At 35.9% G+C, this 24,814-nt stretch overlaps 1 protein-coding gene across 1 annotated transcript in view; it reads left to right on the top strand.

The window, feature by feature from the left end:
• SLCO6A1 (solute carrier organic anion transporter family member 6A1) overlaps positions 1-24,814 on the top strand; it is a 110,584-nt gene that overhangs the window by 4,335 nt on the left and 81,435 nt on the right. The window contains exons 2-6 of the mRNA XM_059062353.1: positions 7,343-7,603; positions 11,987-12,172; positions 13,830-13,926; positions 20,446-20,567; positions 21,403-21,515. Of these exons, the coding sequence (XP_058918336.1) occupies positions 7,343-7,603; positions 11,987-12,172; positions 13,830-13,926; positions 20,446-20,567; positions 21,403-21,515 (779 nt within the window). The remainder of the gene's footprint in view (positions 1-7,342; positions 7,604-11,986; positions 12,173-13,829; positions 13,927-20,445; positions 20,568-21,402; positions 21,516-24,814) is intronic.

Raw genomic sequence — 24,814 nt, 5'->3', positions numbered from 1 at the left:
GTCAATTTATTGCCTCTCTATATCAATATTATTATGAGCTTTTTGCCTCTCAGCTCCAAACTCATCCTTTTTGCCTGCTCTGTGAAAATGGATCTGGGCCCTTTAAATATTTTTCTTTACCAGCTGTCACAATGTTAAATTTTATCAGTAGAAGATACTGGAGAGCCATTACATAGGAAATTTTACTTCTTGGTTCCAGTGTGTTTGCTTGGCAAGCTCCTGCAGTGTATACAGGTTTCTCTATCATCAGGCTGTTGCATTGCTTGCATCTTCTCCAGTATCCCTCTGCTGTAGTGCATGGTGGCCAGAAGCAGTCAGTGGCTGGCAGCTTCCTTTGGCATTCCCCATGAAGAGCTTTCCCCAGCACATAGAAGGAGAACTACCACAAAGTTTTAGAGTATATATTTCCTGCCAGTTTTGTTAGCATGGCACCACAGTGACTTCTTGGTCATTCAATAAGCCATGGCTGTGCTCTCTACAACAAGGTCTGAATTTTAGCCCTGGGGTGCTCCCTTTCAGCCCTGGGGGAGTGGTTGTTCCTTATATGGGCTATTTCTATATTCTTTAGCATTCTCTTTACATCTAACTAGCTAATGCCTTGTTACATGAATCTCCTGTTATAGTTAATAATTCTTTATATGAAACTTTTCTTGTTCAAATTACTGTGTGGTTTCTCTCTTCTGATTGGATTCAGACTGTTATGGAATTGGTATCAGGAGTAGTCCCAGAAGATATACTCATAAAGTTGTAATTTTAGGATTGATTTTGTTATGCCTTTCATCTTGAGTGAAGTGCTGAGCTCTTTGCCAGTGGAAGACAGGTAGTTCTCGGCATGTAGTGGTATCATAATTAATCAAGCTATCACCTATGCTTGATTGGGATGAAATGCCAAATGAAGCATGTACCTTGAAAGCTGAGTGGATGCTGTAGTTTACCTTATGGTAGTAATGATGACTATAAGGACTCTGGTGATGGATGGAATCTTTTGAATGCCCTTAAGCACTTATGAAGAGAAAATGACAAACTTAGGTTTGTTAACTCTCAGCTCAAGTTATAGTCTGAGAAATCAAGGGCTCCCATCAAAGCCCTGAAATAAGCTCTCATTTCTTTTAACCAGAGAACAGATATTTCTGGAAATCAAACACAAAATTTAAATGTATGGATTGATGAATTATAATGACAGTTGAATTCAAAATCTTGTCAAATTTTCCCTGTGTCTTCCCCTCTCTTATGTATTCAAGAAGAGTGTTAATTTTTCAGTCTGTTCAGTTTGTTACTTATTAGGACATAGTGGTAACTTCTAAGCTCTTTACATGTGGAACTGGAACTGTGTGTAAGTATTTGTGTGGACACATATTTTCATTTCTCTGGATTTATACCTAGGAGTGAAATTGCTCAGTCATACGGTACCTCTACAGTTAAATTTTTAAGTGTGCTCTAGGTTTTCCATATATGCACTTCAACGATTTGAAGATGTTGCCTTTTATTCCTAGTTCATTGAGTGTTTTTATTATGAAAGGGGGTTAGATTTTGTCAAATGCTTTTTCTGCATTTTGATGTTCATGTTGCTTTTATTTTTTAATATATTAATTTAGTTAATTACAATGATTCATTTTCATATATTGAATTAAAATTAAGAAGGCCTATGGCTTTGGGCACTTAAATTTGGTGAAACATTCAAAATAATCATAGAGACAACCTATTTAAAGAGCTTTGTCTTGTAAAGTATTTGTCAAAGAAAGATTCTCTGAATTGAGTATTTTGTCTGAAATATTTCAGTACAAAAATATAGCTGAAGACATTATTTAGTAGTGTTTTCTTTGAGCTTATGGGATACTTGCACACTTATAAAGAGTGTTTTTTCAATGAAAATATGATCTGCAGTAAAGAGTCATTTGGAGGCTTTAACAACTTCAAATTTATTAACTATTATATTGGAGATCTCTAAGACCTCACTCAGGCTAAATGATTCACTAGAAGGACTCAGAGAAAGATGTTATACTCATGGTTATGATTTATTGTAGTGAAAGGATACAGATTGAAATTAACAGAGGGAAAAGGCACATGAGACAAAGTACAGAAAAAAACAGGCCAAGCTTCCATGTGTCCTTTTCCAGTGGAATTAATACTAGGGATATGCTTAATACTCTCAGCAACAACGTGTGATAACACATATGCAAAGAGTTGCCAACCAAGGAAGTGCATGTGAGTCTTGGTGTCCAGGGTTTTGTTTTTGTTTTTGTGGGGGTGTCAGTCCTCTAGGCATGCAGCATCTGTGTGACTGACCTCAGCTACTCAGATTCTATTACCCCATCCCTCACACCCAACAAAAAAGGCATTCACCATGAATCATGTTGTTAACATAAACTGTCTGACCAAAATGGGACTGTGTGGCTCAAGGCCTCCCGCATATAAAAGCACTCTTATATGGCAGAATATTCCAAGGGCTCAGAGTCATCTCCCAGGAGCCAACCAAAGACCAGTCTTGAAGACAGGTCTTTTTTTGAGCAACCCAGGCCTGAGTTAACTCTTTACTGCAAAACTATAAAAAGCAACTCTGAATTACAATTAATTTTATAAAAACAATTAGAGATAAGATCATATTACAATATATTATTCAGAAAAAATATGAATTAACATTTTATTAGAGGTAAGTATGGCAAAAAAATTGGTTAAAGTATCTGAGTGTGTAATGAGAATAACATTCCTTTATTTTGTAAACATCATGATATATAATATAAAGATATTTTAAAAGTTTTTGACTAAATTTTTAGCTTCACTAATGTAATAGAACTAGTTGGTTTATAAATTACAAAAATTATATGATTTTTTATGTAGTACTCCATACCAGGCATTGAACCAGGAAAAATACAAACAAAATAACCCTTAAAGATGGGAATCTGGAATTGGTTATCTGACCTGTTTGGGCTTGAAAGCAATGAAAAAAAGCAATATTTGTGCCTGTGGAAAATGGTACACTGGAAGTCAATGGCATGTAGTGACTTAAAAGAGTTATTTAAAATGTTGCCTGGGATAAAGTTCTTACTAGAGGCAAGACTTTGGGAGACAAATAGCTTCTGCAATTGAGTCCTATGGTGGAACTTTTTACTACAAAGATTTTGGGGTTGATTGCTTCTCACTGCACTGAAAAATTCACAGAAAGAAAATGAGAAGTTTAGGGCATGATTAGAAATGCGTGAGCTTTTCTGATAGTTCTGTGAGAATCTTATCACTTTTAGGCACATACTGCATATTTGGAACAGTACCGGCCCGTAATCACACTTTCAGAATTACAACATAAGTTGAATTCATAAATTTATGAGATCACTTATGTGAGATTTGGGGCATTGATTGGAGAAGAGTGGAACACTGAGAATTGAGACAAAGGCATTTGGGTGGAATTCTGTGAATCCAACAACTGTAAACTGAAATCCTGAACCTCCTTTCCCAGTAGGAGCAACTATTCCTGCTGTGTCTCAAAAAGAAGCAATTCCTTGCTTGGAGACACTGAATTTGCTTCACCTGAGTTAAGGGAATGCTGATTGCCCTCATGACCCACCGTACCATCCCTTATTGCTACTAGACTCATAGCTAGAATCAGATTACAGCCTTCCCAGAATGACTAACATAAAATCTGTCCTGGGAGATAATATCTTATACACCCAAAATTTGCCTGCCACTTCAGTGATGTCTCTAGGGATCAATTGGTATGGAGTGTGCAGGGCTACCTCTTCTCAAACGAAGGAAAAGTTTTTCATTTCTACCACCCACTACTAAGAAAAAACATAACCTTTGGCGAACCTGTGGTTTTTTGAAGACGAAAGTCTGCTATAGTATAATGCTATACGAAGCATTATAGCCCTGAAAAACAGAGAAAAAAGGAAGTCCTTCCAGTGGACAAAACATTGGAGAGTACATTTGATTGTCTGTATTGCCTAGATACCAGGCTGCCTTTGACTAACGGTTTGACCATTTGGTGACTAGGAGAGGGTTGGGTAAGTGATATGTGTCTCTGAATGGGCAAAGTTATCCTATGTAAATGTTTACCAAAAGAAATCCATTGCAGAGGAAGCTCTCAATAATGAAGTAGATAGACAACTATCCTGTGAGTATTAATCAGCCTCTTTCCTCTGCCATTGTATGTCTTATTCAATGGGCTTATATTTATAGTGACAGTTGCATCAAAGATAAGAGTTTATATGAGAGCTGAATGCAAGGCTTTATCTTCACCAGAGCTGATCTGGCTATTGCATTTCAGAGTGCCTGAATTGCCAACAGGAAAATTCAACACAATCCAGGAAATAACTCCATTCCCTAGTGAAACCAACCAGCTATCTGGAGACAGGTTGATTATGTTATCTGCTTCTATTATAGAGTGGGCAAAATTTCTCATCACTGAAATAGATATTTATTTCAGATCTGGGTTCTTCTTTTATCATCACAGTTCTTCCAGGACAACTATAAGTAGACTTAATGCATGCCTCATACACCATCATAATCATCTTATGTAGTATCACATTGCTTTTAACGAAGGAACTTGTTTTACAGCAAAAGAAGTATATCAGGAAGTTCATGTTCATGGAACTCATTGGTCTTACTACAGAGTTCAATAACCAGAAACTCTTGGAGTTATAGATAATTTTAATGTCCTATTGAAGACTCAGATGAGGCTTCAGCTAGGAGACAGCAATCAAAAGTTTGGGTACTGTCCCGTAGAGTGAGGCCTATGCTTTATGATAGTAACCTATATATGTTATCTGAAATCAAGAGGAAGAAGAGAGGGTGAATTTTCGAAGGAGGAAGTTATAAATATCAACTGTGGTCTCATAACCATTTAGAGACATAAAACTGTAGCAACTATGCCTTTTTCTCTTGTTTTAAGTGTGCGCACACACAAACATATATACATTTGTATGTGTATGTATTTCAATTTAAAATTTTTTCCTCTTCCTCTTTCGCTTACTATTTTCTAGAAGAGTATTGTGGAAGATAACTTTACAAATTTGTCTTTATAGAATATTCCTGAATTGGAAGAGGAATTAATACCCCAACCCCAGAGACAGACACAGTTACTGACAGGACATTCCTTGCCTTGGCCAGTATCCTCCTTGGCCACATTTAAAATGAGAGTTGACGAAGTGAGAGAGTGGCATGGACATATATATACTACCAAACATAAAATAGCTAGTGGGAAGCAGCCGCATAGCACAGGGAGATAGGCTCAGTGCTTTGTGACCACCTATAGGGGTGGGATAGGGAGGGTGGGAGGGAGGGAGACGCAAGAGGGAAGAGATATGGGAACATATGTATATGTGTAACTGATTCAGTTTGTTATGAAGCAGAAACTAACGCACCATTGTAAAGCAATTATACTCCAATAAAGATGTTAAAAAATAAAAAAAAAATGAGAGTTGAAGAAAATGCTTTTAGGTGCAGCAAAGTTTCTATATCTTGTTTCTTGCTGGTTTTGGTCTGTTAAACTGCTGTGGTTCTGGGTCTGATTATGGTTTCTTCTGCAATACAGTTCCCTCACAGATTTAGTTAGGCCTACATCTTTGCTTAATTATTTATTTACTTATACCATTTATACCTTACAATTTAATTTTTATGTTAAAGAAAACCCATTCAGGTTTGTGATTCAGCTAGAAGAAGGGTTAAATTACCTTGAAATTGATATGGTGACTGATTGGACTATGTGTCTCCCTTTTTGGGGAAAAAGTGAGAACATCTTTGTTTGTAAGAATGATAATTGCAGCATGTTTGGCAGAAGCATGATTATGTTGCTATTAATTTGGTATGGAAGTTTAAATATGGGAAGAAGGGTGAAAATGTGTCCTAAGTAGTCCAGAGGGTGAACTCTTCAAATTAGTTGTTGGGGGCTTCCCTGGTGGCTCAGTGGTTGAGAATCCGCCTGCCGATGCAGGGGACACGGGTTCGTGCCCCGGTCCGGGAAGATCCCACATGCCGCGGAGCGGCTGGGCCCGTGAGCCATGGCCGCTGAGCCTGTGCGTCCGGAGCCTGTGCTCCGCAAAGGGAGAGGCCACGACAGTGAGAGGCCCGCATACCGCGCCTGCGTACCGCGCCCGCGTACCACAAAAACACCCACAAAAAACAAATTAGTTGTTGGCCACGCACTCTATTGTTGCCATTTTGGACTCACTCCTATTTCCAAGGGGACTGGCAGCCTGTAAACTACATTTACCAGACTTCCTTGCCAGCTGGCTTCCACTTAGGTGTAGCTAGTAAGAGGCTGTGGTAGTACATTTGAAAAAGGGGCAAGGGGAAGCCTCTCTCTTTTTTCTCTCTCTATTCTGGTGATGATTTTGGCAGCAGCAGCAATACTGGGTAAGTGAAGGCTCCTGGATTTATAGTCAGGAATAAATAAAGCTCCATCAGCAACAACAGTGGATGATGCAGCAGTACAGTGTTCATGGGCACTGGCTCAAGCAACTGCAAGAACAGCAGAAACAGCAGATGACTATGAGGTAGCTAAATTTCATAGCATTAATAGGTGTGTGGGTCCTGGCTTCCTACAAACAGGTAGTGATTGCAGTTCCAACAGCAGTAGCAGCATCAGTAGCTGTCACTACTCCAGCAACTTTAGTGGCATTTATATCATGAGTTTTGATTAGTAACTATTTTTTCTTTTCACTCCAACAAATGTATTACTTTTGTAACCAACACCGATATCAATTTCTTTCTGTTTCAAATATTTAGTATGTTTTTCTTTCCCAGTTGGATGCTGAGTTATAGAAATACACATATATGATGCCATTTACTTACTGTTCAAGAACATGACAAATGATACTCTATATTATTAAAGGATGTATATATACATTGTCAAAAAAAAGTGTTAAAACGGCTCAGAAATGGTAAACTCCAAATATTGGATATGGGTTATAGAGTGAGAGAGAAGAATGTGTTTAGGGAGTGCATGTTGGGTTTCAACTATTTTGATAATGTTTTATTTCCTATTCTGGATGGGAGATTAGCAAATATTCATTAGATTGTTATTTATTCATTTTTTAATAATTGAAACATAATACATTAAAATAAAGATCAGTACTGAGATGATTAAAAAGAGCATATTCTTCAGTATATTACTCATATAGTTTAAAAGTAGTTAAATTCAATTAGCAAATATTTCATAGAGGTTAAGACCTATTAGTGTTTTAGAAAAGGAATTATTATGTATTTATAGATCTTAAACATTCAGAGTAATGTAAAATAAACTTGTCATTGAAAATTGTTTTGTTTTTCAGTGATTATAGTGATCTATTTTGTCTTTATAAAGATAATTTAATGCATATTATTGCTTTCTTTTTTTCTTTTTACATTTTAGGTATTGTGTTTGGTCTTGTAGATCTGAGCACTGACAGTTTTCAGAAGGAGAATCATCTGAAAACCACTGAGAATTTAGTGTTGTCATTGACCTATGATATTTCATCTTGCCTGGTAGTAGTGTTTATAGCATATTATGGAGGGAAAGGAAACATACCAGGATGGATTACAGTTTCCTCCTTTTTGGTGGGATTTGGATCACTTTTATTTGCTTTTCCATACTTTAGTGGTGGAAATTATAAAATGACAGTAGAAACTGAAGGTAAGATTTTAAAAGATACTATCATACATCAAATCATTATTCATTTAAACCATTGGTCTTAAAATAGACTGTGATATTTATCTGTCTGTACATTCATTCATCTGTATTTATATGATCAAGTTTATTAAGCTAATTAATGGTAGCTCCCTGATAACATGTATGTCATTCTCCCATCTTCTCATGATCATATACCCTTTCATCTAAGAGTTGGGTCTATTAAGATGAAAGAATATTTTGGATGATATTTGGGATAATTATTTTGTGAAATTGGTTTTTTTATCAATTTTCATATATACTATAAATCTTTTGATTTATGTCTTCCACCGTATACTTAAATTTATCCCTTTATTTTGACCTCAACGCACATATACACAAGTACAAAGACAAAGATAACCAAACTTACACAGACACACACAAAAAGTCAGAACTTTTCTAGCTACTTCTGCCATTTCAAAATGGGTGCTGCCCTTTGACACAGGACTTCGAATCTGGAAAGATTGGAGGCTTCTTTGCTTTCTTCATTGTTATTTTTTGATTTATTCCACATTTTTTTGCTACTCCCAGTAGATTAAAAGGCTATTTGAAGTTCATAGCACTATTTCTGACACTTTTGTGTCAGGGACTTTCTTGTTATGCATAGGCTTATAAAAGTGTTGGAATGCATTTACCAGTTTTGGAAACTTTAAACTGGGCTTTAGCAAGAAATGATGGAAAAGGCATGAGGATATCTCTATATGTGTGTATATACATGTTTATGATGCTTAAAAGTATGTTTGTGATGTGTGTTTATGCTGTGTTTACAATATAAATAAAAATAGTTCATATTAAATATAATTTATATAATATATTAAGATATTTAGCAATATATACTGTAATTCATATTATAAATATACTGATATGTATATATCATATAATTTATGAAATATATAATATTCACATATATTTATAATCTGTTTATTATATTTGTAGACTATATGTAGAATAAATACATTTATTAATTTATAGAATATATTTGTAATATATTTATTATATTTATATAATGGACAGCTAATTGAATTAGAAGATGACTTATGGGAAGAAGGGAATGGATAACACTTTACTCCTATTCTTCCCAAACCCTGTTCTGGTCAGAAAGGGTGAAAAGTTAGGAAGCACTGCTTGAGACATTAAAAATGCTGCTTGATGAGTACTCAGGAGTAATGAGAGTAGAAATAGTACAATCTTTCTTACTTTGTGTTTTCTTTATAGTATCCAGATTCTACATATTTTATTTTCTGCTTGTGATTAGGAACACGTAATTTATCTAACAACAACCATTCAGTGTATTTACTGGGTAAACCTCTGCTTGTTGTTAGAGAAGCAGACATAAAGTAAATAAATGGTCTTTGCAGGTAGAAGTGCTTATTTCATACACCCATCTATGCAGATATTTCACTCATTTTGTTGAAAAGTTTAGTTCTTACATAACTAATTTTCTACTCTATGTACATACTTCAGTTTATGTATGTATATATTTTTAATTTCATCCTTTTTGTGTGGGGGGGTCCTTCTCTTATTCTTTTCTGAATATCTCTCCTATTCTATTCTCTATTTTCCCCAGTTACCTGCCATACTCATCTTCCTGTATGACTGGCCTGAACCTTGGAGCAGTCCATTTATCACCACCTTACACTCCCTTTCTCTGCCCCCTCTACCCCATCTCAGTTTTCTGTACTAATGACAAATTGGTCTTCAGTCCCTATGCATCAACTAACATGTAGAAATCGTAGTAAACCAAATCCTTCAGAAGTTAAAACTAATTTCCTCCTCTAGTTCATGCAAACAGTTGTATCACACTCTGATATTTAGTTTCTAGATCTCTACATATAATTGAACACCCAACATATCCATGGTTGCAGTGCACTGTCACGTTACTAAGAACTTCCTAAATATCTGTTATCTCACTGTCTGATTATATCCACTAATTCTTCTACCTCATTCATATAACAGAAACATCAGTTCTTTCCTTTCATTGGAACCTTTAGTGTATTGACGTCTACTTTCTCCTCTATCAGATTCTCCTTATTGTTACTTTCTTTCATTTGTAGCTTATTTTATGTTCCTTAATATGACATGTTAGAATATATCAGACATACTCTAATCATTATACTAAGCTCTCTGTCTCACTGTCCTTTCTTGTTCCTGGTCTGGAAAACTTCTGATCCAACCATATACCTTTCTTTTATATCTATACCTGGGCTGCTGATGAGTGTTTTAGAGAAAAATCACACAAGAGGACAGCTTATTCCCACAATGAATTTGGGTTTTTTTGTTTGTTTGTTTTTTGGGGGTACGCGGACCTCTCGCTGTCGTGGCCTCTCCCGTTGCGGAGCACAGGGTCCGGACGCGCAGGCTCAGCGGCCATGGCTCACGGGCCCAGCCGCTTCGCGGCATGTGGGGTCCTCCCGGACCGGGGCACGAACCCGTGTCCCCTGCATTGGGAGGCGGATTCTCAACCACTGCGCCACCAGCGAAGCCCTGAATTTGTTACTTTCAATCTCAATTATACTTTCAAATGGATCCATTACCCTGATTTTTTTTTCAGTTCCCTTCTATAATTCACAACAAAGATTTTTGATTTTTCTCATGTCTTACTTAGTTTGGGCTGCTATAACAAAAATATCATAGACTGGGTGGTTTAAAAAGCAGAAATTTATTTCTCACCGCTCTGAAGGCTGAGAGTCCAAGATCCAAGTGCCCTTCTTCACTTAAAAAAAATCCCTTGTTTGGACTATAATTTCAAGAAGGACACTAAAAGATTAGTTTTATCCTACTGGTAGAAGACATTTGTTTTCAGATGTTGGGCAGCAGGAATCTCAGGACCATGATCCTTAGGAGAAGGGAAACAAGTTGAATGTTTTTTTTCTAGAAGGAGACAAGAGTAGTAGATTAGGGACATACTTGATCATCAGGAGGGGTGAAGGACTTACCTGAGTTTAATAACCATTCAAAGTGAGATTTGCATCGTTGTGTGTTTCCCTCCAGCCTCATTCATCTTTGAAAGTGTAGGTGTAGAGTAGGGAGAAGAGTTTAATTTGACCAGGGCTGAAGTTTTACTAAGGGATTGCATGATATGAAAGAGAACAAAGGATTTAAAAGTGTTAAGATGATAATGAGAGAAGTAAGGAGATGAAGGGGACATTGAGATAGTGAAAAGGAGCAGGATCAATGGATTGATTATAGGTCCTGGTGAGTTTTTTTTTTTTTTTTTTTTTTTTTTTTTGCGGTACGCAGGCCTCTCACTGTTGTGGCCTCTCCTATTGCGGAGCACAGGCTCTGGACGCGTAGGCTCAGCAGCCATGGCTCACGGGCCTAGCCGCTCTGTGGCATGTGAGATCTTCCCATACTGGGGCTCGAACCCATGTACCCTGCATCGGCAGGCAGACTCTCAACCACTGCACCACCAGGGAAGCCCCTAGTCCTGGTGAGTTTTAAGGATTGTAGCAGCTGGGTTACTAGAAGGAGTGATCTGGAAAAATAGAGAGAGTTTGAGTGTAGGATGCTTACAATTAAGGAAGGTTTGTACTTATTGTTTCCAAAAGTTTAAAATGAGTAGCTAGGGTAAGTGGAATACAAGTACATGAACGGAGAGGAGTTCAAGGAACTAAGAAGCTAGGGTGTTGGAAATATCAGATTGATACTGATATCACCACAAGTTAATATGTCTATGTAAAATTGAATCATCAGTATTTTGCATCACAATTCTAGAGACCTTCTCCCATTTGATGTGGGATCAAGTTTCATTCTCTGTGGATACTGAACCACCTGAAAATTTCCATTTGTGTACTATTTTGCAATCTGTACTATTACCAGTTTTCCACTAATATTTTAAGAGCATTTGTTAAATTCCAGTCAAAATAGACACAGTCAGAATGATCTAATTAGCATTACCTGGATCTACCAATCTAATGACAAATGTAGTTTCAACAAACATTTATTTACTATTGATTTACAACCATGTGAATTTGAAAAAGCATAAGAAATACGCTGTCACCTAAAGGAATTTAAAATCCAGTACATTATATACATATATGTATATATATACTTATGCACACATAAGTATATATATACATATAATCATGCATACACATTTATATTTGGTTTATAATATGTGCATATTTTCCAATATTCCCACAAATTTTCTTTTATCGTTGCTTTTTTTCTGAGAACATGATGATCGATTATAGAACTACTACATTCAATATAAATGAGTGTTAACTAAAATAAAAGCATAATGGTGGAAATAGCTTATAAAAGGTAAAACATTTCATAGAAGATACTGCATATTTGTTGTATGTTTAACTTTTGACTCATTTAACAAAAATATAATTATCTTTTCAAAAGATATTTGCCGAGAAATGAAGATGGTCAAGGCTTGCAAGAAAGCTTCATTATCATTCCAATCAAAATATTTGACTTTCTTCATCCTTGGGCAGAGTGTGCAGGGAATAGCAGCTATACCTCTTTATGTCCTTGGAGTAACCTTTATTTATAACAGCGTTGCCACACACTCAGCTGGTATTTATCTAGGCAAGTTATTCCCCCTTCTAATATGATTTTTATATATTTTCATCCTATCAACCTATTTAGGCTGCAGTTCATTTCGCAAATTACCAGATTAAATTGCTCGAATAGTTGTGTGTTTTAACTTTAAGGATATAGTGGGGTATCACTTCTCAGCCTTTTGGCTAATATCGAGGATATAGTGGGATGTTGCTGCCATAATGTCCATAAGGGAATAGAAACATTGTTTATGCTTGCTTAGAGCAAGATTCAGTGTGGTGCTGAAATAATCATTACTAAGCTCTTTACGTACATTAACACAATCGTTTTGGGGAGCTTTGATATTTTGAAGTTAATGAAAACATAATCTCATTCATCCTATCAAGGAGAGGAGTGATGTGCTATTTAATTAAATACAGTGTAGTACCTTCTATTTATAATATTTCATGCTAGTGTATCACACAATAAGTAGCCCTGAGGTACAGTAATCTGTACCTCTTTATACTGTAATAGCTTCTGATCCTGGTAGATCATCTACTTATACAGGGTTATCTAACTATAATTTTTGGAAAAAAATTTAAAGTTGTTTTTACATACTTATTGTGAAGGTTACTTAAGAGAAAATAACATTTTTCACCAAAAGAATAATTTTTCCACCAGAGGTAAGGAAAACCATGTCAATAAACTAAAATAGATAATATTCATATTTATGTTTGTTTTTAGAAAAAAAATTGCAGCCATTCATTACCGTTGGCTGATGGTGGCAACAAATCTATTTGTTTTACTTTTGGTTCTACTGAATAGCAGTTAAAACACATGTGTACACTACAGAGAATAGCTTACTTTATTACTACCTCCTGCCACCCTGGCAGCTAAAGTGAAGGATGCAAAGGTGATGTTTATGTTAAAGTATCATCTTGCTTTAGTACCACAAATTAAATTGAAATAAGACCCGTTGAATTTGTATTAAATATATGTCTATTTATTTATATTACATTAATATACAGATTAAATAAGGTACAGTGAATTACAAAATTATCTTGAGTTTTTCTAATACATGCATTGAATAATATGTATGATGGTAAATTTTATGTGTCAGCTTGGCTAGGTTATGGCAACCAGTTGTTTGGTCAAACACCAGTCTTGATGTTTCTGTGATAATTTTTAGATGTGACTAATATGTACAATCAGTAGACTTTGAGTCAAGCAGATTACCCTTCATAATATGGGTGAGCCTCTTCCAATCAGTTAAAGCCTTTCAGAACAGACTGAGGTTTCCCAAAGAAGAAGCAAGTCTGTCTCCAGACTACAGTGTAGAAACTCTGCCTGAGTTTTCCCATGCTGCTGGCCTGCCCTGTAGATTTAAGACTTAATTATGGACTCAAGACTATAACATTAACTCTTACCTGGATTTCCAGCCTGCCAGCCTGCCCTACAAATTTGGATTTGCCAGCCCTACAATTTCATGAACCACTTCCTTAAAATCTCTGCTTCCCTCTCTGACGCTGTCTCTGTTTCTGTCTCTCTTTTTCTCTCTCAATATCCTATTGGTTCTGTTTCTTTGGAGACTAATAGAATATTCCATGAAGCTTTCAGAAATAATCTTTTGCAGTGAGATAATTTTTATCTTTTTACAACAAAGTTGGGTTATGTAGTTGTTTGATGTTCAGTATCCATTTTATAGGCCTTGTGGAAGCTGCAGGAATACTCGGATATGCTTTGGGGTATGCAATAGGAGCACCCTTAATTAAAGCCTCAGTGAACAGTACGTTTGAGAAAAGGTAGGCTGTTATTTTTTTCTCTTTTTTTTCTGTTTTACATTGTGTAAAATATTTATTGGATAGATACTGTAGCTTATAAATATATAATTTGTAATTACTTTAAAATATGTAAATGTGACTGATATGCACATATGTATACATATAAATATATATAAAATACATATTTTATCTTTGCTGTTTGAAATATAATTCAAAAAACAGCTTATAATGACAACCATACTACTATTTCCACATATAGTTTTTTTAAAAATTGAGGTATAAAACACATAGTGTAAAATTTACCATTCTAACCACTTTTAAGTGTATAACACAGTAATGTTAACTATATGCATATTGTTGTGTAACGTATCTCTAGAATTTTTTTGTCTTGCAAAACTGAAACTCTATATCCATTATACAACAACATGCCATTTCCCCCTTCCCCCCAGCCCTGGCAGTGATTCTTCTACTTTCTGTTTCTAAGAGTTTGACTACTTTAGACACCTCATATAAGTGGAATCATGAAGTAATTGTCTTTTTATGACTGGCTTATTTCACTTAGCATAATGTCTTCAACGCTCATCCATGTTGTAACATATAACAGTATTTCCTTCTGTTTTAAGGCTAAATAATATTTCATTGTATGTATAAACCACATTTTTCTTTATCTATTCATCTGTCAGTTGACCTTTAGGTTACTTCAGCCTCCTCTTGGCTATTGTGAATAATGCTACAATTAACATAGATGTGCAAATATCTCTTTGAGACTCTATTTTCAATATTTTTGAGCTATATACCCAGAATTGTTAGATTGTATGGTATTTCTGTTTTTAATTAATTTATTTTTTTTGCGTTACACGGGCCTCTCACTATTGTGGCCTCTCCCATTGTGGAGCACAGGCTCCGGACGCGCAGGCTCAGCGGCCATGGCTCATGGGCCTAGCTGCTCCGCGGCATGTGGGATCTTCCCGGACCGGTGCACGAACCTGTGTCCCCTGCATCAGCAGGCGGATTCTCAACCACTGCGCCACCAGGGAAGCCCCCTGTTTTTAATTTTTTTGAGGAACTTCCATATTTTTTTTTTAACAGCCATCCTAATAGGTGTGTATGAGGTGATATCTCATTGTGGTTTTGGTTTTCATTTCCCTGATGATTAGTGATGTTGAGCATCCTATCACATACTTGTGGGCCATTCATATATCTTCTTTGAAGGAATATCTATTCAAGTCCATTGCATATTTTTAAAATCAGATTTTTGTTTTTGTTGAGTTGAGGCAGTTCTTTCTATCTTCTGGATATTAGCCCTACTCCAGATACATGGTTTGCCAATATTTTCTCCCATGCTGTAGTTTTTCTGTTCACTCTGTTGATTGTTTCCTTTGCCGTGCAGTTTTTAAGTTTGACGTAGTCCCATTTCTCTAATTTTTTTTGTTGCCTGTGCTTTTGGTGTCATATCAAAAAATAATTGCCAAATCCAATGTCATAGAGCTTTCTTTGTATGTTGTCTTCTGAGAGCTTTATTGTTGCAGGTTTTATGTTTAGATCTTTAATCCATTTTGAGTTATTTTTGTATATATTATAAGGAAAGGGTCCAACTTCATTCTTTTGCACATGAATATCCAGTTTTTCCAGCACCATTTATTGAAAAGATTATCCTTTCCCTGTTGTGTATTCTTTTCTTCCTTGTAAAAGATTATTTGTCCATATTTATGAGAATATATTTCTGGGATCTTTAGTCTCTTCCATTGTTCTATATATCTGTCTTTATATCAGTACCATACTGTTCTGATCACTATAGCTTTGTAATATATTTTGAAACCAGGAGGTGTGAAGCCTCTGTATTTATTTTTCTTTCTTGGGATTATTTTGACTATTTGGGATCTTTTCATATGAGATTCCATATGAAATTTTAGGATTTTTTTCTATTTCTGCAAAAACTTCTGTTGAGGTTTTGATAGGTATTGCATTGAATCTGTAGACCACTTTGGGTATTAAGGGCATTTTAACAATATTGAGTCTTCAAATCCGTGAGCATGTATGTCTTTACATTTATTTGTATCTTCTTTAATTCCTTCAGCAATGTTTTGGAGTTTTCAGTGTACAAGTCTTTGCCTTGCATGCTGCTCATTGTTAGTGTATAGAAACACACTTGATTTTTGTGTTGACTTTGTATCCTGCAACTTTGCTGAATGCATTTATTAGTTCTAACAGTTTTTTTCTTTGGAGTCTTTAGCATTTTCTAAATAGAAGATCATGTCATCTGCAAACAGAGATAATTTTACCTCTTCCTTTCCAATATGGATGCCTTTTATTTCTTTCTCTTGCCTGATTGTTCTGGCTAGAATATCCAGTACTATGTTGAATAGAAGTGGTAAAAATGGTTAGGTGTCTTTGCCTTGTTCCAGATATTAGAGGGAGAGCTTTCAGTTTTTCACCATTGAGTGCAGTGTTAGCAGTGGGCTTTTTGTATATGGTTGTTACTATGTTGGCTGATTTCCTTCTATTATCAGTTTGTTGAGTGTTTTTACAATGAAAGGGTGCTAGATTTTGTTGAATTCTTTTTCTGCATCGAGATGATCATGTGCTTTTGTCCTTCATTCTGTTAATGGGGTAAATCACATTAACTGATTTTCATATGTCAAACCATTCTTGTATTCCAGAATAAATCTCACTTGGTTATGATGTATGATTCTCTTAATATGTTGTTGAATTTGGTTTGCTAGTATTTTGTTGAATTTTGCATCATTATTCATCAGGGATATTAGTGTATAGTTTTCTTGTATCTTTGATTTTGTTTTCAGGGTAATGCTGACCTCATGGAATGAGTTTGGAAGTATTCTTTCCTCTTAATTTTTTGGGGAAAGTTTGAGAAGGATTGGTATTCTTCTTTAAGTGTTTGGTGGTACTCTTCAGTGAAGCCATTTGGTCCTGGGATTTTCTTTGTTGGGAGGTTTTTGATTACTGATTTGCTCTCCTTATTGGTTCTCTGTTTAGATATTTTATTTTTTCATGATTCAGTCTTTGTGGGCTATGTCTCTAGAAATTTTTCCATTTATTCTAGATTATACAACTTGTTGGCATAAAATTGTTCATAGTAGTTTCTTATGATCCTTTCTTATTTCTGTGACATCAGTTGTAATATCTTCTCTTTCATTTCTGATTTTTGTTATTTGAGTCTTTTTCTTGGTCTAGCTAAAGGTTTGTCAATTTTGTTGATTTTTTTTAAAAAAATCAACTCTTAATTTAATTGATTTTCCCTATTGTTTTTCCATTCTATATTTCATTTATTTCTTCTCTAGTCTTTACTGTTTCCTTCTTTCTGCTATATAAATATGTATTTTTAAAAATTAATTAATTAATTAATTAATTAATTATTTATTTTTGGCTGCATTGGGTCTTCGTTGCTGCACGCAGGCTTTCTCTACTTGCGGCGAGCGGGGGCTACTCTTTGTTGCGGTGCACAGGCTTCTCATTGCGGTGGCTTCTCTTGTTGCAGAGCACAGGTTCTAGGCACGCGGGCTCAGTAGTTGTGGCTCGTGAGCTCTAGAGCAGGCTCAGTAGTTGTGGCACACGGGCTTAGTTGCACCGCAGCATGTGGGATCTTCCTGGATCAGGGCTCAAACCCGTGTCCCCTGCATTGATGGGTGGATTCTTAACTACTGTGCTACCAGGGAAGTCCCTAAATATGTATTTTTAAAGTTATATTTAATTATGTATTGGGAAGTGGTACTATAAGTGACTTATTTCCTTTTTTAGTTCTCTCATTAAGATGACAGAGTTAATGAAGGAGATAAAAATCTACTACTACAAGAAAACAGAAAGGTCCACCCTCCATTTCTGAAACTCTGGTTTTATATAAATGTAGAACTAATTAAAACTGAGGTACAGAAGCCAACTAGCTCCTCTTATTTATTGCCAACTTGCCAACTATTTCCATAGTTATTTATTGCTACAGATAGTATGTGGAAGCTCTCCTCCTAGCTCCCCTGCCAGCTCATCTGGGTTCTTACCTAGCCATAGTGAAGTTTTGGTAGCTGGAAGGGACAGGGTGGGTGGGCAGATAAAGTATCAGAGAATATGTATTGGATGTATTTTTTTTTTTGACTCTCTAAATTCACTTCCATCTTTCTAAAACCTTCTCTAGTCTCTTTTCTTCCCCAGGAGGTTATATTGAGAGCCTCAACATAATCCCTTGAACTTTGGATTTCAGTTGGATTTGGCCAATGAGAGGCACTGGCAAATGAGAGGGCAGGTGCAAATTAAGGCTAGGGTATTATCCTTCCAGTTTCTGCAGGGTTGTACCCAGATTGGCTGTATCCCTATTCTAAAGATGATGCCTCCTTTGAGGCTTCCTTTTCCATTTATTAAGCACTGTTCCACTTGACATTAAGGCTTGTCATAACAGTTTGCTACTGTACTGCTGACCCCATAATTTTGTGCTGTACCTTGTTCATTTCCCTAAACTCTGCCCACATCACTGGAAATAGTCATCTTGTCCCTCTCTCTTTAGATTATCTCAGATGAGTATACCATCTGTTTCCTATCAGTATCCTGACTGATACTAAAAATAGTATCAGAAGTAGCTTTAGGATTCCAGAACTAGGTTGCATATTTGTATGCACAGAATAACCTCCTTGCTGGGAGTAAATTGAAGATAGTTACTAAAATGATCATAGGTTGTAGGATGGGATTAAGTTCAGGGAGGGCAAGACTAGGAAATTAAATAGTTGTAGCATTTAATCACTGGAAGGACAGAAGTTATTTTTAAGAGTTCTGGGTCATATGGCTTCTTTTAACAATACTGGAAAATATTCCCAGGGAAAAGGAAACATTTAATTGTGTGAATATTAAGTTCTCTCATTGAGATGAGAAAGGGGATGGCCACTATATTACAACTCCACTCAACAGTGGCCTTGAAATCAGGAGATCATTCTAGTGAGTAGAACTTCAGGCTGGTTGTCCACTTGGCATAGAAGGAGGGATGGCCTGAGGTATAAATTTATACTAATTTATGGTTGGGTAGCCAAGGACTTAGAACAAGATTTAAAAAAAATAGGTAACCAGGAGAATATGTGGATGAAACTCTTAGAACTGGCACATGAAAAGGGTATGTACTTTGGAAGAGGCTCTTTAATCAGCTGGACGAGATGACCCATCCTGTTAATGTTAGCCAGCCTCTCTCTTTTTTTTCTAACCACCCTAATTCTTCCTTAATAAGCTCATGTGAAAAGTGGCCATGGTGACAGTAATGGTGAGTTTGCATGAGTGCGGTAACATGGACTTCTTCACACTAAGGACAATCTCTCAACAAGAATATTTACTAGGATATGAGTATTACTACTGCTGAGTATCCAATTCATCAGTAGTAGAGGTCAACCCTGAGTTCCTGATATGACACATTCATTGGGAGACAAGCTGTCATCAGGTTGATTACTTTGTTATTAGGTTGGCCCTCTTTTAACATAGAGATTTGTCTTTATAGGGAAAGATACTTATTCTAGGCAGGAATTTTTCTTCTGTACTATCTTAGTCCATTTGGGCAGCTGTAACAGAAATATTATACACTGGGCTTACAAAAACAGAAATTTTCTTCTTGCAGTTCTGTATGCTGGGAAGTCCAAGATCAAGGTGCTGGCAAATTCAGTGTCTGGTGAGATCTTGCTTCCTGGTGTCCTTGCTTCTCCCTGTGTCCTTACATGGATGAAGGGGCAAGAAGTCTATCTGGGGTCATTAATCACATTCATGCAGACTCTACCCTCATGACCTAATCACCTCCCAAAGGCCCCACTTCCTAATACCATTACATTGATACAAAATAATGTCACAGCTGAGAAAATCCCCAACAAAATTATGGCCTGAGCGTTACTGAAGACAAAGGATGTTGAAACTGCAAAATAACTGTGAGATAAAGGGAAAAATCAACAAATCCCAGCAGAAGATCCTTCACATTTTCATCTCACCCTGCCCACTGCAAGGCTTTGTAGTTTGCAAAGGCTGACCAAGAAAAACCACAGGGAAGATAGAAGACAAAATTCTATCAAAGCATGATTAGGTATGATCACTAGAAGGGTAATACACACTCAATCTGAGAGTTCAGAGAAGGGACTATAAGAAAAACATTACCAAGTATATGAGATTTAAAGGGTCACGTATCCAGATACAGTGTTAGTTGTGCAACTTAAAGGGCCAGGCTTATCCTAAAGAATCGGGCACATGATTTAAAGGGGCAGGAATGATTTCAAAAAAGAGATAAGATTTAGAGTGATGTCTTCTAAATTCATAGCTTCTGTTGGAGAAACAAGTTAAAAAGGAACAAAGAATTACTCTTTGCCACCTGAATGGACAGGGGAGAAGTGGGGAAAGGAAAAAATTTAGTATCCTGCAAGACAAGAGAACCACATAATTGGAGAACTCACAACCACTCAATTTCAGCAAAACAATAACAAATTAACAGAAAATGCTCTTTCTTTCTCTGTTTAATCATGGCTTTGTTTGTAATAAAATATACAAATTTGAAAATTTTCATTTTCTTTATTAAAGTGTTGAAGACATTGATGATAATGAACACTGGCAGCAGAGTTGGTGGATTCATTTTGTTATTATTGCAGTTATTGCATGGTCTACGTTAATACCATTTTCATGCTTTCCACACAGTATTCAAGGTGACTATAAAAATATAATTCATTAAATTAAAGGACAGTATATTCTTCATCCCTACCAATTCTCAGAATATGGCTGAACTGCATTTCTTTCTGTGTACATTTCGTTCTGTCATGGACATACAGTGACATGTGCTAGTATTATTTGAACAAATAAAGCCGCATGTAGCCAAGTATTATTTTATTTATGTACCAGACTTTCATTAGTACATATTTTTGCTTCTTGTCATTCCTCTTTAAAAATGCTTTATATCTAAAATTCAGCAGTTTTCTTAAAGAAAGAAGCATATTTAAACCGATTTACCTATCATGATTTAAGGCATGTATTACCACATAGAATTGTTGTAAGATAGAGTAATAACTATTAAAATTCTTTTAGAAACACTAAAATATACATATAACGTTAGAGAAATCAAATACTCTGCTAATGGTAGTACATTTCATTGGCACAAAATATTTTTAGTAATATCAAAGTTTGTGCTTCTATATTTTACGTTTATGCTGTCAAATACTGTAGTCACCATATGTGGCTATTTAAGTTTTAAATTAAATTAAAAATCCATTTACTCAGTCATAGGAGCTACATTTCAAGTATTTAACAGCCACCGTACAGCTAATGGCTACAGTATTGGAGAGTACAGATATGGGAAATTTTCCTTATCACAGAATTTTCTTTAGGACAGCACTGTTTCAGAAGAATGTGCCTTTTAGTTAGATTGACTTTAGCATGTCAGCTAAACTTGCCATTTCAAGACAAACTGGGTGTATATGTATGTTTATAATATGTGTTTTAGTTATTTGAACATGTCATAAGATTCTTTTACTTGTTAACATATAGGCACAGCGAGAATAAAAGCCAGAGAACATAAACAGCCTCATTTGTTGGACAGAGATCAAACAAAAGATCAGGAATTTGGAGCTAGTATCAAGGATTTATTTGCTACTTTTGGGGTAAAGTAAAATATTTTACATAAACAAGCAAATTAAATTGACATGTACAATTCTTTTGTAGTGGATTTAAGAAAACAACTATAAAGTGTTCAACTTAAATCTGAGTGGAACTTTTGTCTTAATTAACCTACTCATTTTATAGCTAATGGAAAATAGGACCCATTTCACCTAATTGGCATCACCAAGAACTTGATTAGTGTCAAAGACTGGTACCAAGTAGTTTTCTTTCTTCTATTGCTTTTAATTTGACTTTTCTATTATATTGAGTTTATTTTCTCCCTACATAAATAAATAAGCCATTTAATAAGATGACAGAGGGGGCTTCCCTGGTGGCGCAGTGGTTAAGAATCCACCTGCCAATGCAGAGGACACGGGTTCGATCCCTGGTCCGGGAAGATCCCACATGCTGCGGGGCAACTAAGCCCATGCACCACAACTACTGAGCCTGCGCTTTAGAGCCCGTGAGTCACAACTACTGAAGCCCTTGGGCTTAGAGCCTGGGCTCTGCAACAAGAGAAGCCACCGCAATTAGAAGCCTGCACACCGCAATGAAGACCCAATGCAGCCAAAAATAAATAAATTAAAAAAAAAAAAGATGACAGAGGTATTAACATTATCTTTTTACTATACTTAAATAACTTAGAAAAGAATTTTAGAAGTTAACAAATCTTCTCACAAACATCTTTTTTTTTTTTTCATTTAGGAATATTTATCTTTATTTCAGAATGACCTATAAGACCTTACCCAGGTAAAGGTCCTGTCAGCCCTTCTCACAGGTTATGACTGAGTTTTGCTTCTATGGACCCACCAGTCAAAGCAGCAAAACTAATGAACATCTTATTTTGTGGAAAATAATCTCATCTCAGTATCAAATGGAGAAGAACTCTTTGTTTTCTGGGTGAGAAACACAGCCTACAGTACAGACATAGTGGGGTTAAAAAAACCCAACTTCTAGTGATTGTATATTCAATTTTTTTTCTCTTTTCCTATTCATAACTTCATCCTTTATGTTGTCTGAAGAACTGTGTTTCTCACGTGTAGGTTTTATCAAGTCATTTTCCACAGTACTTGGCAGGTGAATTTCACACTCTTTCAGTGGGACTTTGAAGACCCTTCACAATACCATCAACTGAATTTTCCTACCTCATCTCAGAAATTTATCCCTATCTCCCCCACTTGCTCTTTCCTGGACATATTGGGTACTTTTATAATTCTCTACCTTTGTAGATGCAAATCTCTCTACTTAATGTTCCTCTCTCTCTTCTCCATTTGAGAAAACCTCTTTGTCAAATCTTACCTTACATTCCTAGGCAAAATGAGTTTCTCTCTCCTTAATGCTTTCATAGATGTTTGTTCAAAATATCATATCATATAAATGTATATATTGGATGTGTACAGATAGTACTTTTTATTGTATTAGTTTAATTCTTCTTAAAATGAATAGATTTGTATAAAATCAGAAATTTTGTTTACTTGTTTTCATTCAAACACAAAAGTATTTATTTTTTATCAAATCATGAACTCTTCCCAGTAATGGATTATATTTCATTCATATTTTTATTTAATTTTAATTTTTACAAAATATTTCATGTGTATATTTTAACAGTACTGAAATAAGTTGGGTAAAACTTTTTCACATTGTTAAAAATGAAAATACAGTTGTTAAAATACACTTTTCAGAACATTTAAACATGATTTTTTTTTTTTTTAATTATTGCCAGGCAAGAAACAAAAACAAGCCAATTCCAGTATTTCTTTCTTGGAAATAGAGTGCTTTGATTGCTAGTGTTAGGGTACAAAGTAATATAATGTCCAGTTAAAAGTTTTAGACTTCTGACTAACACCTGTCTGGGTGGGTAACTAGAAGATATCTTAATCTTTTTAAAAGTTTATTAGAAGGGACTTCCAGAATGTCAGAGTGAGGAGCTTAGAAATTCTTAAGCTCCAAAAAACAGTAATTGAAACTGGCAAAATTGTCAACAACCATTTCAAAACTCTGGAAATTAGGATTACGCTTTGAAAATCACTGATTTATCAAAGATTTTTCTACTTACCCTAATTCTGAAAGCACAATTACAGAGCAGGTTCTGCATATGTTGTTGGCTTGTAAACTTAGTTTCTGATAGGTGCCTGTCCTAGGAAGAAGGAAGGTTACAAAAACCATAAATCACCTTGTGATATTCCTAACACACTGCCACAAAGTGGCCAAGAGCAAAACAGTAGTCAAAATGAAGCTTCCTTGCTTTGAGCCCACCTGGACTTTATATAAACAATAATTTGAGAAATCCTCATTTTAATTTATCAAGTACAAATTGGTGTGTAATTTAAATGGAATAACTTGTTACTCTTTTAAAAAGTTAAATTATTTTTTTTGTTACAACCTGATAGAACCATACCCATTTAATTTTAAAATGATTACAAGTTAACAGTGGTTGAAGCCCACCATTTAAAATGATTCTTAAATAGTTTTGGGGACATTTATGTGCCTTAGTTTCTCTTCTATAAAATAATGGTAATAGTAGTGCATATCTTATATACATACTTAGAATTAAACGTATTAGTAGATGTAAGGTGCTTAGAACAGTGCCTGGTGCATAGTAGTACAATATAATGGATTGTTATTTTAGTTTTTCTTATTCATCTCTTTTTAATTGTGTAGTGTCACTGTGTTTGGTATTTGTATGGTCAGGCCACTCAAGGTGGCTGTTCTCTGGCTCTCTGTACATTCCTCTGCTCCACCAGTGCCTGCTTCACCTACACCCTACTCACCTGACTGACCTTTCTACATACTTGCCCCAGGCCCAGCTAGTGATTGTTCTTATCAAAGGGGCGGTGAGGGGCATGCGGCTCTGCTAGTTTCCATGGTAACCTGGTGAGCCAACCTGACTCCCCCTATAAATGGCAGTCCCCACCCCTCCTCCCCACCCCCGCACCCACAGCAAAGCCTGCTGCCATGTCTTGTCTGCTGGTCTGCTGCACACGATGAGATGTCGCTCTAGGACCTTGCCTCAGACATGTAAGCTCCCCCATCCATTAAACCATTGATGTTTCTGTCACTGACTCCAGGCTCGCTCTTCAGTCTTAAAACTGGGCAGGCACTGGCCTTATAGGCTTGTGGGGTGCAGCCCAACAGTATTAAAGATAAACTAGTAACTAATACCCATGCCTTTATGGAGTTTATGGGTCTCAGATTAAAAAAAAAAAACACCACAGATTAAAAACAACTGATTAACCACTGAGTAGAGAAAATTGTGTGAAACCTATTTTGGATGAGGGGTAAAGAAGGCTTCACTGAACAG

Source organism: Kogia breviceps, chromosome 4 (genome assembly GCF_026419965.1).
Source record: "Kogia breviceps isolate mKogBre1 chromosome 4, mKogBre1 haplotype 1, whole genome shotgun sequence".
Taxonomy (NCBI): Eukaryota; Metazoa; Chordata; class Mammalia; order Artiodactyla; family Physeteridae; genus Kogia; species Kogia breviceps.
The sequence above is the reverse complement of the archived record's forward strand: the minus strand, read 5'-3'. Positions and strand labels throughout refer to the sequence as shown.